The 16,040-nt window shown below is 41.6% G+C and overlaps 1 protein-coding gene across 1 annotated transcript in view; it reads left to right on the top strand.

The window, feature by feature from the left end:
- The window catches only part of dntt (deoxynucleotidyltransferase, terminal), a 187,238-nt gene that overhangs the window by 126,335 nt on the left and 44,863 nt on the right, over positions 1 to 16,040 (top strand). Inside the window, exon 10 of the mRNA XM_068002427.1 lies at positions 11,432 to 11,515. Coding sequence (XP_067858528.1) covers positions 11,432 to 11,515 — 84 coding nt within the window. The remainder of the gene's footprint in view (positions 1 to 11,431; positions 11,516 to 16,040) is intronic.

Raw genomic sequence — 16,040 nt, 5'->3', positions numbered from 1 at the left:
CTTTTCAATTATTTATCTACACATATCTCTCTTCACACTATCCTTGCAGCCTTTCTTGCACTCCCTGTTTGCACTGCTTCTCAAATTTCTTCCTTTCAATTCTCTCTTTCTCTCTCTAGATCTTTTTCTATTTGATTTTGCAATCTCTGTCTTCATTTTCTCTTTTTGAATATTTGTTTTCTTTTTCCAATCTATTCAGTCTCCTTTCTCACAATGTCTCTATTGACTTTACATTGATTCTCTCTATAGTTTTCTTTCTCTATGTTGTTGCAGTCTCGATAAATATTTCTTCTCTGCCTCTTTGCTTTCTTGTTTTCTCTTGCTTCTGTGTATGCTTCATTCTCAATCAGTTGGCCAATACACACAATGTTGCTTTTAAGTGCATGACAAACATCACTGGTTACATATGATGTTGCACTGCAATCTGAGAATCTCTGAGGCATTTAAGAAGCTCTCTCAGTGGCCATTTAGATTGACCTTTCACTAACAGCTGAGTTCCTCCAAGCAGATAGTCCAGAACTTGCCAAATTGAGTACTTTTTTTTAAAGCATGTAGGATTTCAGGAGGTAGTTCAATAAATTGGGAGATTGCTGTGAAAATTGGGATATTTGCCAGGTATACAGATTGTCCAGTCAGCTCACCTTGACATCCTATTTTTGGCTCACTTTTTTTTACAAAAGCAACAAAGGAGATGGTACCTATTATACAAAATAACAGATGGTCAAGGGATGAAGTATAGACATGTTCAGGTCCTTGATTGCTTTGGGACTTGTAGTCCTTGAGTGATGACATGGTATACATTTCTGTAACCCGCTTTCACCCTTATTCTAGCTATAATCTACAAAATGTAACATATTATCTGTTAAAATGGAGTTTATTTCTCATTAGTAGCTAGGATGCTGAATCTTTCTGATCTTATTCACTGAGAAATAGCATTAATGGCCTATGTTTGTTGAATGGGTAGAAAGAAGGTTCTATAAAAAAAGACTAATTCATCACATTTGCATCACAAGTTGCTATTCTAATTTATAGGATGATACTTTCTACATTATCAATAGGTTAGATGGTGAGCGTGAAAAGATAAAATTCATCAGCTATTTAATAAAGCTATATAATTAATTTAAGTTTCAATCTACCTATTTGCTGACACTTATAATGAATGTTGCAGCCTGTCTTGCTAGGCCGGACGACCATGAGCATATTAAAGCAGTTAGCTAGGCTTAAGTTTTAATCAGCTTTCCATCTCCTATTTTTGCTTCAAACACACCAAAAAACTCATTATACCATATTAATGCACTTCCCGTCACATAATACTGATATAGGGTAGATCTAGTGTAATAATTTCTCTGAAATTCTGTGTTTTATCACCTGATGCAAACAAATCACTATCAGCTTCAAAGGCAGCCATGTCACACAACGAACTGAATAGGATTCATTTCAGTTAAAAAAAACTGATGCCAGAAACATTCTTCAACATGTCAAAAAAAATTGTAAAGATTTGCTATGACAGCAACCACCTCAACAACAGCCATAGAAATCAGACAAATAATAACAGTTGCAATCTTAAATGACCATCATGGTGAGCAAAGTACCCACTGCTGGAATAACAATATCATAATATGTTTTAGGATACAGATTTTTTTAATCCAATTTTCTATCAAATGATAAGAATTAAAAAGATTTGTGATAAATAACAGGCTAAATAAATAAGGCTAGAAATTACTCTTGGTGAAATGTTGCTTAATGAGTTTATATTGACAGTCTTCTGTCTGCAATTTTAACACTTTAAAATAAATAGGTTAAAGCCTCGATTAAAATATCAGACAGCGCAATCTTGTACAATTGTGTTAAATGATTGCCTGCTAATTTATAACCTTAATTAAATACCAATAATGTTCAAAAATCTATTATATTATTATTTTAACGTTTATACAGCAAGTTAATAATAACTCCCTTTATTAAGGACACTACGGGGTGGATCATGACTTTGTGCGAAAGTGTGAAATAGATCCAAATTTTTATTTCCGTTGATTTCAAGACCATTTGGACTGTGATGAAATGGTATCCGTTGTGATTCATACATGCCATGAGGTGTTGTTAAGCACCCTATGTGTCATCAATGAGGCCCTGCACTTTTGGGAACCCAGTCACGTGGTAGAAGTGCTACAACCTCTCGAGTTGTTGCCTCCTTTCTGTGGAGGCTTCAGGACCTGTTTGATGCATCTATGGACCAAAGATTGACTGATCTGGCAAATGTCACCAGTCGTGGTTTGAAATGAGCCACAAAAATGGCATAAAAGTTCACTGCAGTGGGCAAGACTATCCGTAGTCTCTAGATCCTTAGACCTAGTTTGGTGGTCAGGCTCTAGTAAACAGCATAACTCAGTGATTGCTGAAGTCTAGATGGTGAATGAAAGTGCCTTCAGACATATCTAAGTCATTGTGCCTTTCTTTCTGCTGGGAGTTCTCTTCCCCCATCAAATCCAGGACAATATTGAGAAGCCCAAGGCATTGCCCACGCTGAGCACTGAGCTTGTAGTCATGACTTTCAACCAGTGGCAACTAGAATGCTGTTGCTGGAGGTGTGAAACAAAGGAGTGCTGAACACAGAAAACAACAGCAAGTAGAAGAAAAAATATTGCATTAGTTATAATGCTCAAAGTACAGCTTGGCATAAATAGCAGGAAGAATCCAAGTATCACAAATCAGACAACCTAGCTTTAAGTAGTATTGTTCCACAGAAAACACCACGGAGGCCTCCCACTGGCCTTTTTAAATGGGCACTCAGCAAATGAAGAGCTCTGCTGCAAAAGACCACAGGGAGACGCATTATTGAACCAATCTGCATAATTACAATAATTTTGGGGGCAGTAATGACGCCAACGCACACTTGAAGCATGGCCTCAAAAAAATTAATTATCTTCTGTGGAACTGGGAGTTCAGCACCATGTGTGCTCAGGCCTACATTTCTGAATCTGCAGGGCTTGTGTGCTCGGAGTGGGGTGGGTGGGCACTGGTGGAATGTTCCATGAGCATGTCATCGGGGAATCAGCTCTAATTTAAAACAGATATGAGTTTATTTTTATTTTGCCGATTTTCAATATTTTAAGGTTTTCAGGTCCCAAAGAACAGTCCCACCAAAAATTCCTACATAATCTTATGCAAATTAATGCCAGAAATTAAGGTAGCTGTGTTTTACATACTGTAGGTGTGAAATAGTGAAATGCTGTCTTTGAGAATTCTGAGCTGTGGAACTGCTTATTTTAATGTTAAATTCTCAATGTAACCATTACAGGCACCTCGAGAGTGTGACTGAAGCTTTTGTGGCAGGAGGTACAGGCAGCTGTAGATCTCTAATTATGCAGACTTTAGCTTGGCTGGATGGACGTGAGAGAATCTTCTGTTTTCAGATTACCATGCCAGAGTAATTTGGGCAATTATTATTAACCCTTTGTTTAACCATAGTCACTAATGTAGATACAAACATAAATCTGAAGATATGAAATTATGAACCTAAATATAATAATATGTACTACAGTCATAATGTCAAGCATCATGTTCCAAGTAGCTATCATTTTATAGATATCATAGCGACCTGCTTGGTTTCTTGTTTGAGAAAACATAAAAAGAACTAACATGGCAACACTCAATAAAGACTAAGCTCGGGTAATAAACAGAAAAGACATGCTTCCCTACATCAAATGCACAGGTTGTTTTAACGTTCAGATTGCTGCCTCCCTAGGTTAACCAGTTTGTAACTTTTTAGCTGAAGTAAACATTGACCAGGAAAGTCCTTGGAACTGCTTTCACTTTGAAGGTGCAACCTCGTGTAAACAGGGATTCCACCACACTACCGACGAAGTAACGCCGGCAAAGTGGGAGGAGCTCCGAGGAATTACCCGGACAATTATTACAGTAATAAAGCTAGTCAAAAAAAATAATAAAATAAAGCTAGTCAGATGCCAGAAGTAGCTTTATTGTTGCAATATTAAGTACTGAGGGAGTGCTACGCTGTCGGAGGTGCCGTCTTTCGGATGAGACGTTAAACTGAGGCCCTGTCTGCCCTTTCAAGTGGATGCAAAATATTCCATGGCATTATTTCAAGGAAGAGCAGGGGAATTGTCCCGGCCAATATTGAGCGATCATGGATGTGACCAGGTCGATCTCCAATGCATTTTTCCATGACAAAAAAGAAGGGGATCTAATGAATTCATCTAATTGTTAAAGGCAAATACCCTCTGTTAAAATACCTTGCAATGTGCTTTACTGGGTTAATAAATTAAAATATGTCCGATAGAATCATAGAAAATTTACGGCATTGAAGGAGGCCATTCGGCCCATTGTGTCAGCGCTGGCTGAGAAACGAGCCACCCAGCCTAATCCCACTTTCCCGTATTTGGTCCGATAGAATCATAGAAAATCTGATGATACAATCAGCAATAATGTGGAGATGCCGGTGATGGACTGGGGTGGACAAATGTAAGGAATCTTACAACACCAGGTTATAGTCCAACAGTTTTATTTGAAAAATAAGGTGAGGTTATTGTGTCATTGATCACATCTGTCCCATGGCAGTAATATTTTACTTTGACACTGAAACCCCGTAATTCCTCAGGGCTTCCAACAGTCTCTTGCTGCAAGTCTGGGGGAGATCGGGGGACCCTGCAGGAAAATGGTGGAGACCTGTTTTTGGCAGGTCTCCACTGCTTCTGGGAGTTTCCTGGTTTCCTTTGTCAAGACAAATGGTGGCAAGGGAGAGGCAGTGGTGCTGGGATGCCCTACCCTGGGAGTTCCTGCTCCTTAGGCTTGACTGGGACCTGGTGTATTAGTTTAGGGGCAGTTCACAGGAGAGGTGAAGGGTACTGGTCTCCACAAGAGCAGATGTGTGCCCCGCCAATGAGGTTCAGGCCAGGTATGAATAAAAGTAAGATTTAAAAAAAAATACTGATTGGATCCCACACTGAGGACAGCGCTGGGGTAGGGACAGAGGCTGGAGTTGCTAGCTGCATGGGGTAGGCGGGCACCAGAGATGCACCCGTAGTGACACTTGCACCTGTCTGCTCCATGCTAATTAGGCGACCTTCCACTCACACCACAAACATCACCTGGGTCAGTGCAAGAGGGCATGATACCGCACCTGATACTTTAGCAAAGAGAAGAAAATCAAAAAGATACATTGAAGTTTGAAGTCCATTAAACTGTGTCAAGGTTTACAGAAGCTGTGGGAATGAAGAGCTGCTGCAACATTTCCATTAACAAGAACAACGTGCCAGTTGGCCACAAATTCAGCTTCAGAAATAGAAAGAGAACACAAAAATCTGCAAGTGGGCACATCCAGGCTTAAGCGCTGAGTGCACCCACCCTTCGCTGCCGCTGCTGTTGTTGACCCTGCTGAAGTGCACAAGATCAAGAGGTGTGGAGCCACATAAAGTGGGCTTTTTCCCGCCTCGGGGAATGCATCTGGGACAACGCTGCACAAGAAGGGGCCCTGTAGCGTGGCTGGCCGGGGCAGGGGGTTGGCGGTTTGCTGGGCAGCTTCCCTGGAAATAAAAAGAAGTTGCCCCCTGTGGCCCCCTTTTATATTTAAAACAAAATTTCCCTCATCTGTGGGAGTCCGGACCCCAGTCGCAGCCCACCTTCTACAGAATATTTAATTCCATCTAAAAAATCATTGGGCAACTAAATTATCCTGAGTAAAAACAGAAAGAATTGGACAATGGATGGAAAAATGGTATGTTATTTTCACTATTGAGAATACCAAGGCAGCATGTTTGTCACCGTAATATTGCCCACCTAATCCTACTTTATAAAGCTTGCAAACTCTCATTGATTACAAATATTCAGGCTTTTGACTGGTAAACCATATCTACACAAAGGCAAATAAATAGCAAAGATGGAAAAGATGGTATATTACAATAAAGGAAAGCCTTCCTGTTGGTAACTTAAGCATCCTACAAAATCTGTACCAACCCAATGATGGAATATTTGACTCAGTACGGTCAAAGGTCACGCAGCCTATTGACTTACTGAAGGTAAATTTCCATGCATCATCTACTACACCAGTAGATGTTACATGGAACAGTCAGTTCTCTACAAAATTGTAACTACGGTAGTACCATAAGAGTTGCTAGCACTTAAGCAAAACCTGCAAAATAGTTGCTGCAACGGCAGTTGGCATTTGGCATCAGTAGAAAAAGGGCTGTACATAATAGCAGCAGCAAAGCTTCTTACGCTGTTTCTTGTACCTATGAACTCTCATCCATACAAAGCTGCTCTTGTTATTATGTCCCTTGTATTCGGAAGTTCAAATGCAGAGTTAATCATCATTTGTTGAAGCAGAGTTACTGGAGCATCCCTTTGAATATGTGAAATCTGTCACTTGCCCGTTGGTAGGCCAGTCCAATTTTTCCAAGACTTCCTGTTTTCCAAGTAACCACTAGCATTGATTTAATGAGACATCTGTTCTTGTTACAGTTGTGTTTTGTTGCAAATTGTTGTTATGCCATCTTATCTACAGCATCTGCTGCAGTTTGAACTTATAATTGCAGTAGAGCTTTTGAAACATACTCTTTCTGCTCGTTCCAGGAATTTAATCCAGAAATTCATCAATGCAGTAACATTGCTCTTTAGGGATCTTAACTAGTTTCAACTGAGTTCATAATGGGTGTGATGCAAAGATAGCCCCAAAATATCACTAAATGCATTAAATTTGTTACCTTCATCTGAGAGACAACAAACCCTGAAATTACACCATGGGATACCTGCTTCGAATGCTTAACGTGTTTAAAACACATTAAGCATACTTTCTCTACTATTCAATAGAGACATTAACCCATTTATTTTAAGTGGGTTTATATCTCCACTCAAGTATCAGTGAGACGAATTTCAAATGAGGGCCAATGAGAACAAAGTGTATGAAAAATAAAAATGCCACTTGAATTGGTGGGGTTGCTTTTCCGAGTTTGAGAGATTGGCAGCACATTGCTGAGGCATCTGTGTACGGTGTCAATTGGCGAGATTCTCCTCTTCAGGGCGGGAATTCCTCCCTCCAGGCACTCCAGGCCTGATCCATTTTCCTGGGTCAGGGTTCATCCCATACGCACAGCAAATTTCCGGCGGGATTCCCATTGTCAAGGCGAGGTTGCAAAATAACGGTGGTGCTGCAGTGTGTCTTTCCCATATTTGATGTGGAGATGCCGGTGATGGACTGGGGTGGACAAATGTACAGAGTCGTACATCACCAGGTTATAGTCCAACAGCTTTATTTGAAATCACAAGCTTTCAGAGCTTTGCTCCTTCGTCAGGTGACGAAGGAGCAAAGCTCCGAAAGCTTGTGATTTCAAATAAAGCTGTTAGACTATAACCTGGTGTTGTACGACTCTGTACAATTTTCCCATATTTGATATTGGTAGGATCTTGGACTATAGATCTAATGGACTTGTTGTTCTGGGACACAGATACACTAAGCAGTGCCATGTTTCTACTAATAATAAGCCCCAGGCTCCTACTGTCAGCACTGGCAGTGCGTATGAACTTGGAACTACACCACCCTGTAGCATGTAGCTGAGTTATTGTAGGGTAAGGTAACAATAACTTGCATTTATATAGCATATTTAATGTAATAAAATGTCCTGTAGCACTTCATTAAAGCAGGACCGAGCAGTAGTTGAAGAATTAGGAGAAACGATTGGAAAAAATAGGTTTTGAGGAGGCTTTTAAAGGCGCGGAGGGGAGTTGAAAGATACGTAGGTTTAGGGAGGGTTTTGTTTAGTGTGTAGGGCCTGAATAGCTGAAAGCAGAGCTGACATGGCTTCTCCACAAGCTTTACCCCCCTGCAGCAGGCAGTTACACAGGTCTCCAGTTCATCTCACATGTATTTCATTGCCGGCACTGAGTCATGTTCTATTCAGCAAAATCTCAGCACCCTGCCCCAGAGTTCAATTTTTGAAAATCTTTGCTTTTATTTTTAAAAAATTTCTCCTGAAGATTCTTCCCCTTGCTTTTCCTCTTTTTCCTTCTCATTTCTTCATATTTAATCCCTTTCTCTATTCTTGCTTCTCTTTATTCTTTTCATCTTCCCATTCTACCTTTCCCTGCTGCTATTCTCCTTTTAAATTTTATCTCAATCTTCAGTCCTGCTTTTCTTTCTGCTTGCTCCCTCCACCTCTTTTGTTCTTTTTGTTCTCTTTTATTTTCTCCTTCCCAGCAATCAGGCTCACCCTTCCCGGCCTTGGGTTCCAAGCTCACTCTTCCCCACCCTACGTCTTCCTGTTGTCCTATATGCCTAGGGTCCTGCATAGACATCCTGAGATAATTGCAAAATACCTTTTATTTAAGAAAATGAAGTAAAATTAACTTAAGACTTTGCATGGGACTCCAGACATGGGTTAGAAAAGGGGCCTGAGAAAATTAGTAGAGCATGGAGCAGGTGTGGGAGAACTAGGAAGATCCCAGGAGAGAGAGGGAGAGACTGGCAGCAGGTAACATTCAGGGAGGGGAGGGGAGGGGAGGGGGGGGAGGAGGAGGGGGGGGGGAGGAGGAGGGGGGGGGGAGGAGGAGGGGGGGGGAGGGAGGGGGGGGGGGGGGGGAGGGAGGGGGGAGGGAGGGGAGGGGGGGGAGGAGGAGGGGGGGGAGGAGGGAGGGGGGGGAGGAGGGAGGGGGGGGAGGAGGGAGGGGGGGGGGAGGGAGGGGGGGGGAGGGAGGGGAGGGGGGGAAGGGGTGGCTTGAAGACAGTGAAAGATGGCAGTTCGGGCTGAAAGCTGAGTGCAGCAGATACTGAATTTTGAATCTAATTACTTCCTGGTAATTACAAGCTTAGAAGTATCCAATTAGAAGAGAGTATATGCAAGCAGTCTAAGTTAATGTTAATCGTGTCCATTTAGTAATAAAGTAGAAAAGACTGCATAGCCTCAAAACATGATTGGTATTCATTAGCCAGCTTAGTGCACAACATGTAGCTGTGAATCATACAAACATTTCCAGGTCAAAGGGAAACCGTCAGGGAACTTCCTGTATTTAACCACAAACATAAGTTTACACCCTGAACTATCCAGCCACCTTTACTGGCTTAGGCAGTTTCTCTTAAACCATTTGCTTTTGGAGTGATGGAGGATGAGAAATAATTAGATGTTACTATTAACTCTGGAAGTGAATTCCACAGGCTTACAACTCTCTGTGTGATGACATTTCTGCTGCCTTTTGTTCTAAATATCTTATGTTTAATCTTGTATTTATGGCCCCTTGTTTGTAATGCCCCCCCTCCAATTACCACAAACTGTGTGTTTCTGTCTACCCTGAAAAGGAATTTTACCAGCAGAAACAGATTAGGGCATCTGCATTGCAAGAGAGTGCAGCAAACATGGCCCTATCCCAGTATAAGTATTTACAGACCAAAGCACTGCTTCCTAGGAATGTCTGAGAAGCTGTGTCTTTGCAGATTATTTTTTCCTAGTGGATCTGTGTCACCTTCTGAAAGAAGACCTCGGATCCAGCTCCAGGCCTGGCACAGCTCTGCCTGTGGTGGTAAAGGTGACTATTGTGTTAAACTTTTATGCTACTGACTACTTTCAAAGTGTCACAGGGAACATCTGTCAAATAAGTCAGTGCAGTGTTCAAACTGTGTCGGACCATTAACATTTGATCATGCAGGTACCCTAGTAGCCACGGCTTGTTCATCCTACACTAGCCCATAGAACCATCCTTGTTTTAGGGTTTCAGGGACAGACAGCTCTTGATGAATGGATTCTGGGAGACTAGGAATTTATGTGTGTAACAATAATTACTACACTTCATGCTGTATACTTCATGCTGTCTTCATGTATTTTACTGTGTGGTTTACAATAATTACTTGTCTAAGCATGATGGTCCAGCTCCAAGTTATATGGGTCGTGTTGTAAATGATGAATATACAACAGTTATTATCATCAAGGTAGCAGTATTGGTATATTTAAAAGGCACTGCCTTCATGAAAAAGTGTTGGCAAATCATTTGTTTTTGTTTGTTTACAACACATATTGGGATGATATAAAGCACATTGAAACAAAAATGACAGATCTTCTTGCTTGCATACAAAAAATGTTTTCACAGTACTTTTTCATGAAGACATTGCCTTTTTAAAAAGAATTGTAATGCAGAAAGCCTTCTCTCCCTCATTTTGTAATTTATTTAATTTTTACTTCTTTCTTTAATGTCCTCATGTGACTCACCATTTTCTGCTCCCACACATCATCCACTATGGTTCAGGTGAGAGGTTCAGAGTGACTTGCCTTTCATTTTATCTCCCTTCGCAAGAGAGGAGAGGACTTCCCCTCTGAGCTCATTCAGTAGGTGTTTGTGGGTGTTATGCCATGTCACGTCCTACCAATGGACAACATCCAGGCTTGGACTGATAAGTGGCAAGTAACATTCGTGCCAGGCAATGACCATCTCCAACAAGAGAGAGTCTAACCACCTCCCCTTGACATTCAACAGCATTACCATCGCCGAATCCCCCACCATTGACATTGTGGGGGTCACCATTGACCAGAAACTTAACTGGACCAGCCACATAAATACTGTGGCCACAAGAGCAGGTCAGAGGGTGGGTATTCTGCGGTGAGTGACTCACCTCCTGACTCCCCAAAGCCTTTCCACCATCTACAAGGCACAAGTCAGGAGTGTGATGGAATACTCTCCACTTGCCTGGATGAGTGCAGCTCCAACAACACTCAAGAAGCTCAACACCATCCAGGACAAAGCAGCCTGCTTGATTAGCACCCCATCCACCACCCTAAACATTCACTCCCTTCACCACCGGCGCACTGTGGATGCAGTGTGTACCATCCACAGGATGCACTGCAGCAACTGGCCAAGGCTTCTTCGACAGCACCTCCCAAACTCGCGACCTCTACCACCTATAAGGATAAGGGCAGCAGGCACATGGGAACAACACCACCTGCACGTTCCCCTCCAAGTCACACACCATCCTGACTTGGAAATATATTGCCCTTCCTTCATCGTCGCTGGGTCAAAATCCTGGAACTCCCTTCCTAACAGCAGTGTGGGAGAACCTTCACCACCCGGACTGCAGCGGTTCAAGAAGGCGGCTCATCATCACCTTCTCAAGGGCAATTAGGGATGGGCAATAAATGCTGGCCTTGCCAGCGACGCCCACATCCCATGAACCAATAAAAAAATTCCGACAACCATTAAGGACAGCTGGAAAAATTTAAGGGGAGGGAGCCATATCTCATGATCGAATAAACAAAAAATCCTTTGTTAGCAAGCTGCTGCTGAACCGCCTGAAAGGACCTTTTTAAGATTTTCTCTGGTAAACCCAACATGTTCATAAGATCAAACTTTCTGTTGACGCATTGCATTGCTTTTACAAGCTTTGTTTGCATACTATTAATGTGTTATAGTGACTTGTGTTTCTGTTTGGTTATTTATATAGCAGTTTGCACGTGACTTAAGAAGATATACCACCCGTGAGAAAAAAATGATACTGGACAACCATGGTCTATATGACGAAAAAAAGGTACAATGAGACACAGCAGATATTTTTTGTTTAAATAGATGTGTTTTAAAGAGACTCTAGCTAAATTATAATTGTGGGTAGGCTAAAGGACATTTATCAGCTAGTCTGTATCTGTGTCCAGCTGAGGTGTCTAGAAAAATAAAATAATTCTTATTTATGTATAGTTTGTTGAATGTACTCAGATTTGTAAAATAGCGAAGTAACTGCTAACAAAGGTAATGTATTAGATTCTCCCAGAGGATTTGGTTTTCCTAGTCAGCCAGCATCCATTTATTTGGTGCTCATAGGAAATGATAAAAGTCATTGATAACAATTCATGTGACCACTGAGTGATTATAATTAACCCCTTGTTTACAATGAGGTGAATTTTAACTTGCAGCAAGTTTCCAGCAGGAAACAGTGCTAGCGAGTTAACGTTCCGCTCCTCCCATGTCAGAATGACGGCTTGGCAATTTTAAGTGTCGGGCCGCGTTACCAAGCCACTGTCTGACTTCCCGCCAGGGTGGGAAGAAGTTGTCAGCCAGCACTCGGGTAAGTGTGGGGACAGGGGTACTGGGTATGTCTTGTGGTAGGGAAGGGGGGGATGGGTGGGTTGCTACATATAGATTGGGATTGTGTACCTGAGTTGAATATTGTTCCTCACCTGGTCGGAATCTCCTTCATAATAACTGATCATTGTATTGCAAAGCCACAGCATAACTTTTGTGGACCCAAACTTCACTGTTGTAGCTATGTATCCCACAATGCTATTTGTTCCTTTAATTGGTACTCCACATTGTATTAATATTGAAACTGATTTAGTCTACTTTCTCTTTCAAAGTCTCTGTGGTAACTCTATTAACTTTGTTGTAAACCTACATTGCTCATTCCTCCCCATTGAGTAATACTTTGCCATGAATTCTATGATTAATTCTAGTTTGGCTTTAGTCTTCCCAATTGCAACAGATCTAAATCTTTCTGCAAAATGTTAACTGCATCCTCTATCCTTTTCTGCAATCTCTATTTCAGTATCATTTATTTTCTGCCACTAGGTCATGCATGTAAATAAGAAATCCACTCCACTCAGCTTCTCTCTCTTCTGACATGGCACCTCTCATGAGTGATCTCTTCTGCCTATTTTTCTTGTTCAATTTCTTATCCAGTTCTACTTGGATACCCACAGATTTTAATTTTATTAGTAACTATCATGCATTACCTTATCAAGGGTTTTCTGGAAGCCCAAGTAAACTTATTAAATTACACTACTTACTTGTGACGCACTTAATGAGGAGGTTTGTCGAACAGGATCTTCCCTTTGTAAATAGGTGATGGCTGTTTATTGTTAAACTGGTGGAAAAGCAGCCTGATTCTAAGTAAGGTTTCCATCATCGTCCCTGATATTGATGTTAGGCTACTGGGCTTGTAGTTCCTGAGGTCAGATTTGACCCTCCTTTTTAAATATCAGGATTGCGTTTCTACACTGTTAAGTCTACAGAAACTCTCCAGGACACAATGAATCTTTCATACCTACAGCAATTGTCTCACCAATTTCATCCCTTCAGCACGCTAGGATATATACTATTTGCCAGGGGTTTGTTAGACCCATAAGTAGTAAAAATACTTAATTGGAGGAGGGCCAATTTCAGTGGGTTAAGAACGGATCTGACCAGGGTAAATTGGAATCAAAGATAAACTGTAATAGAGCAACGGATGGCCTTTAAGGAGGTGATGGTTCAGGTACATTCCCACGAGGGGGAAAAATAGGGCAACCAAAGCTAGAGCTCCCTGGATGTCGAGAGAGAGAGAGAGAGAGAGTAAAATGAAGCAGAAAAATGGGGTGTATGACAGATGTCAGGTTGATCATACAAGTGAGAATCAGGCTGAATTTAGAAAGTACTGAGGAGAAGTGAAAAAGGAAATAAGAGGGTCAAAGAGAGAGTAAGAGAATAGATTGGTGGCTAACATATAAAAGGGAATTCAAAAGTCTTCTGTAGGCATGTAAAATTGTAGTAAGAGGAGGGGTGGGCAGATTAGGGACCAAAAAGGAGGCAGAGGGCATGGCTGAGGTAATAAATGACTACTTTGCATCTGTCTTTACCAAGGAAGAAGATGCTGCCATAGTCACAGTAAAAGAGGAGGTAGTTGAGAAATGGGATGGGCTAAAAATTGATAAAGAGGAGGTACTAGAAAGGCTAACTGTACTTAAAGTAGATAAATCACCCAGTCCGGATGGGATGCATCCTAGGTTTCTGAGGGAAGTTAGGGTAGAAATTGCAGAGGTGTTGGCCATAATCTTCCAATCCTCCTTAGATATGGGGGTGGTGCTAGAGGACTGGAGAATTGCAAATGTTACACCCTTGTTCAAAAAAGGGTGTAAGGATAAACCTGGCAACTACAGGCCAGTCACTTTAACCTTGATGGTAGGGAAGCTTTTAGAAACGATAATCCGGGACAAAGTTAACAGTCACTTGGACAAGTGTGGATTAATAAAAGAAAGCCAGCATGGATTTGTTGAAGGCAAATCGTGTTTAACTTTCTCGATTGAGTTTTTTGATGAGGTAACTGAGAGGGTCGATGAGGGCAATGCGGTTGATATGTATATGGACTTTCAAAAGGCGTTTGATAAAGCGCCACATAATAGGCTTGTCAGAAAAATTGAAGCCCATAGAATAAAAGGGGCAGTGGCAGCATGGATATGAAATTGGCTGAGTGACAGGAAACAGAGAGTAATGGTGAACAGTTGTTTTTCAGACTGGATGAAGGTATACAGTGGTGTTCCCTTGGGGTCAGTACTAGGACCATTGCTTTTTTTGATGTATATTAATGACTTGGACTTGGATGTACAGGGCACAATTTCAAAATTTGCAGATGACACAAAACTTGGAAGTGTAGTAAACAGTGAGGAGGATAGTGATAGACTTCAAGAGGATATAGACAGGCTGGTGGAATGGGCAGACACTTGGCAGATGAAATTTAACGCAGAGAAGTGTGAAGTGATACATTTTGGCAGGAAGAACGAGGAAAGGCAATATAAACTAAATGGTACAATTCTAAAAGGGGTACAGGAACAGAGAGGCCTGGGGGTATATGTGCACAAATTGTTGAAGGTGGCAGGGCAGGTTGAGAAAGCGATTTTTAAAAAAAACATAGGGGATCCTTGGCTTCATAAATAGAGGCATAGAGTACAAAAGCAAGGAAGTTATGTCAAACCTTTATAAAACATTGGTTCGGCCACAACTGGAGTATTGTGTTCAGTTCTCAGCACCACAATTTAGGAAAGATGTGAAGGTCTTAAAGAAGGTGCAGAAGAGATTTACTAGAATGGTTCCAGGGATGACGGACTTCAATTACGTGGATAGACTGGAGAAGCTGGTGTTGTTCTCCTTAGAGCAGAGAAGGTTGAGAGGAGATTTGATTGAAGTGTTCAAAATCATGAAGGGTTTAGATAAAGTAAATAAAGAGAAACTCTTCCCATTGGCGGAAGGGTCAAGAACCAGAGGACACAGATTTAAGGTGATTGGGAGGAAAACCAAAGGCGACATGAGGAAAAATGTTTTTACACAGCGAGTAGTTATGATCTGGAGAGCGCTGCCTGAAAGGGTGGTGGAAACAGATTCAATCGTAGCTTTCAAAATGGAATTGGATAAATACATGAAGGGAAAAATTTACAGGGCTACAGGGAAAGAGCGCGGGAATGGGACTAACTGGATTGCCCTTACAAAGAGCCGGCACAGGCTCAATGGGCTGAACGGCCTCCTTCTGTGCTGTAACCATTCTATGATTCTAAGTACTTCCTCCAGACCGATTTCAAAATTCTGATGTTCATTATACTATAATAATTGGAAATTAAACCAATATTTTCCTCCCTAGTGAATACTTGTGGAAGGTAATCATTAAGGGTGGAACTTTCAAGTTCGGTGGGGGTGTGAAACAAGTGGTAGCTAATCGGCCGCCCGTTATACACCCCAATTATCCTTTCCGTTGAAGTCAATGGGCGGGGTGTACAATGGGAAGCCGATTCACTACAGCTCATTTTACTCCCCAGTCAGAGTTGAACGTTCCACCTTAAGTAATTCCACCATTTTCCCTTCACCTTCAATTACTCCCTGACTTTTATCCTTTGAGTTCTAACTGTCTGCTTAACACGTGTTTACTATTATGATGTTTATCATGCTAACATCCTTTTCTACGTTCACCTTTACTACCCTCTTTACACCTGAATATCTTTTTTAATATGACTCAAAACATATCTATTATATATTAAAAATGCTGAGTGGGCCGCAGCATCCCTCCTCTTACAAGGTAACTAGGAAACTTCTGGAACTGGCAGAGACCCAATGCAACCGAGTCTCTCCTATTTTCTTGGAGTTACGCTGGGAAACCAGCAGAACCACCCCCCCCCCCCCACCCCCACCCCGCCGAGGAATTTTAAAACCAATGTTTTCAGTGAGATTTAAGCTATCAGAGTTATTCGTGCCTTACAAGAACATCAAAGATTTTCCCATGCCCTATGGACAATTTTTGCTCTACAGATACATGCCAGGTA

Source organism: Heptranchias perlo, chromosome 21 (genome assembly GCF_035084215.1).
Source record: "Heptranchias perlo isolate sHepPer1 chromosome 21, sHepPer1.hap1, whole genome shotgun sequence".
NCBI lineage: Eukaryota > Metazoa > Chordata > Chondrichthyes > Hexanchiformes > Hexanchidae > Heptranchias > Heptranchias perlo.
This window is presented reverse-complemented; position numbering and strand designations above follow the sequence as displayed.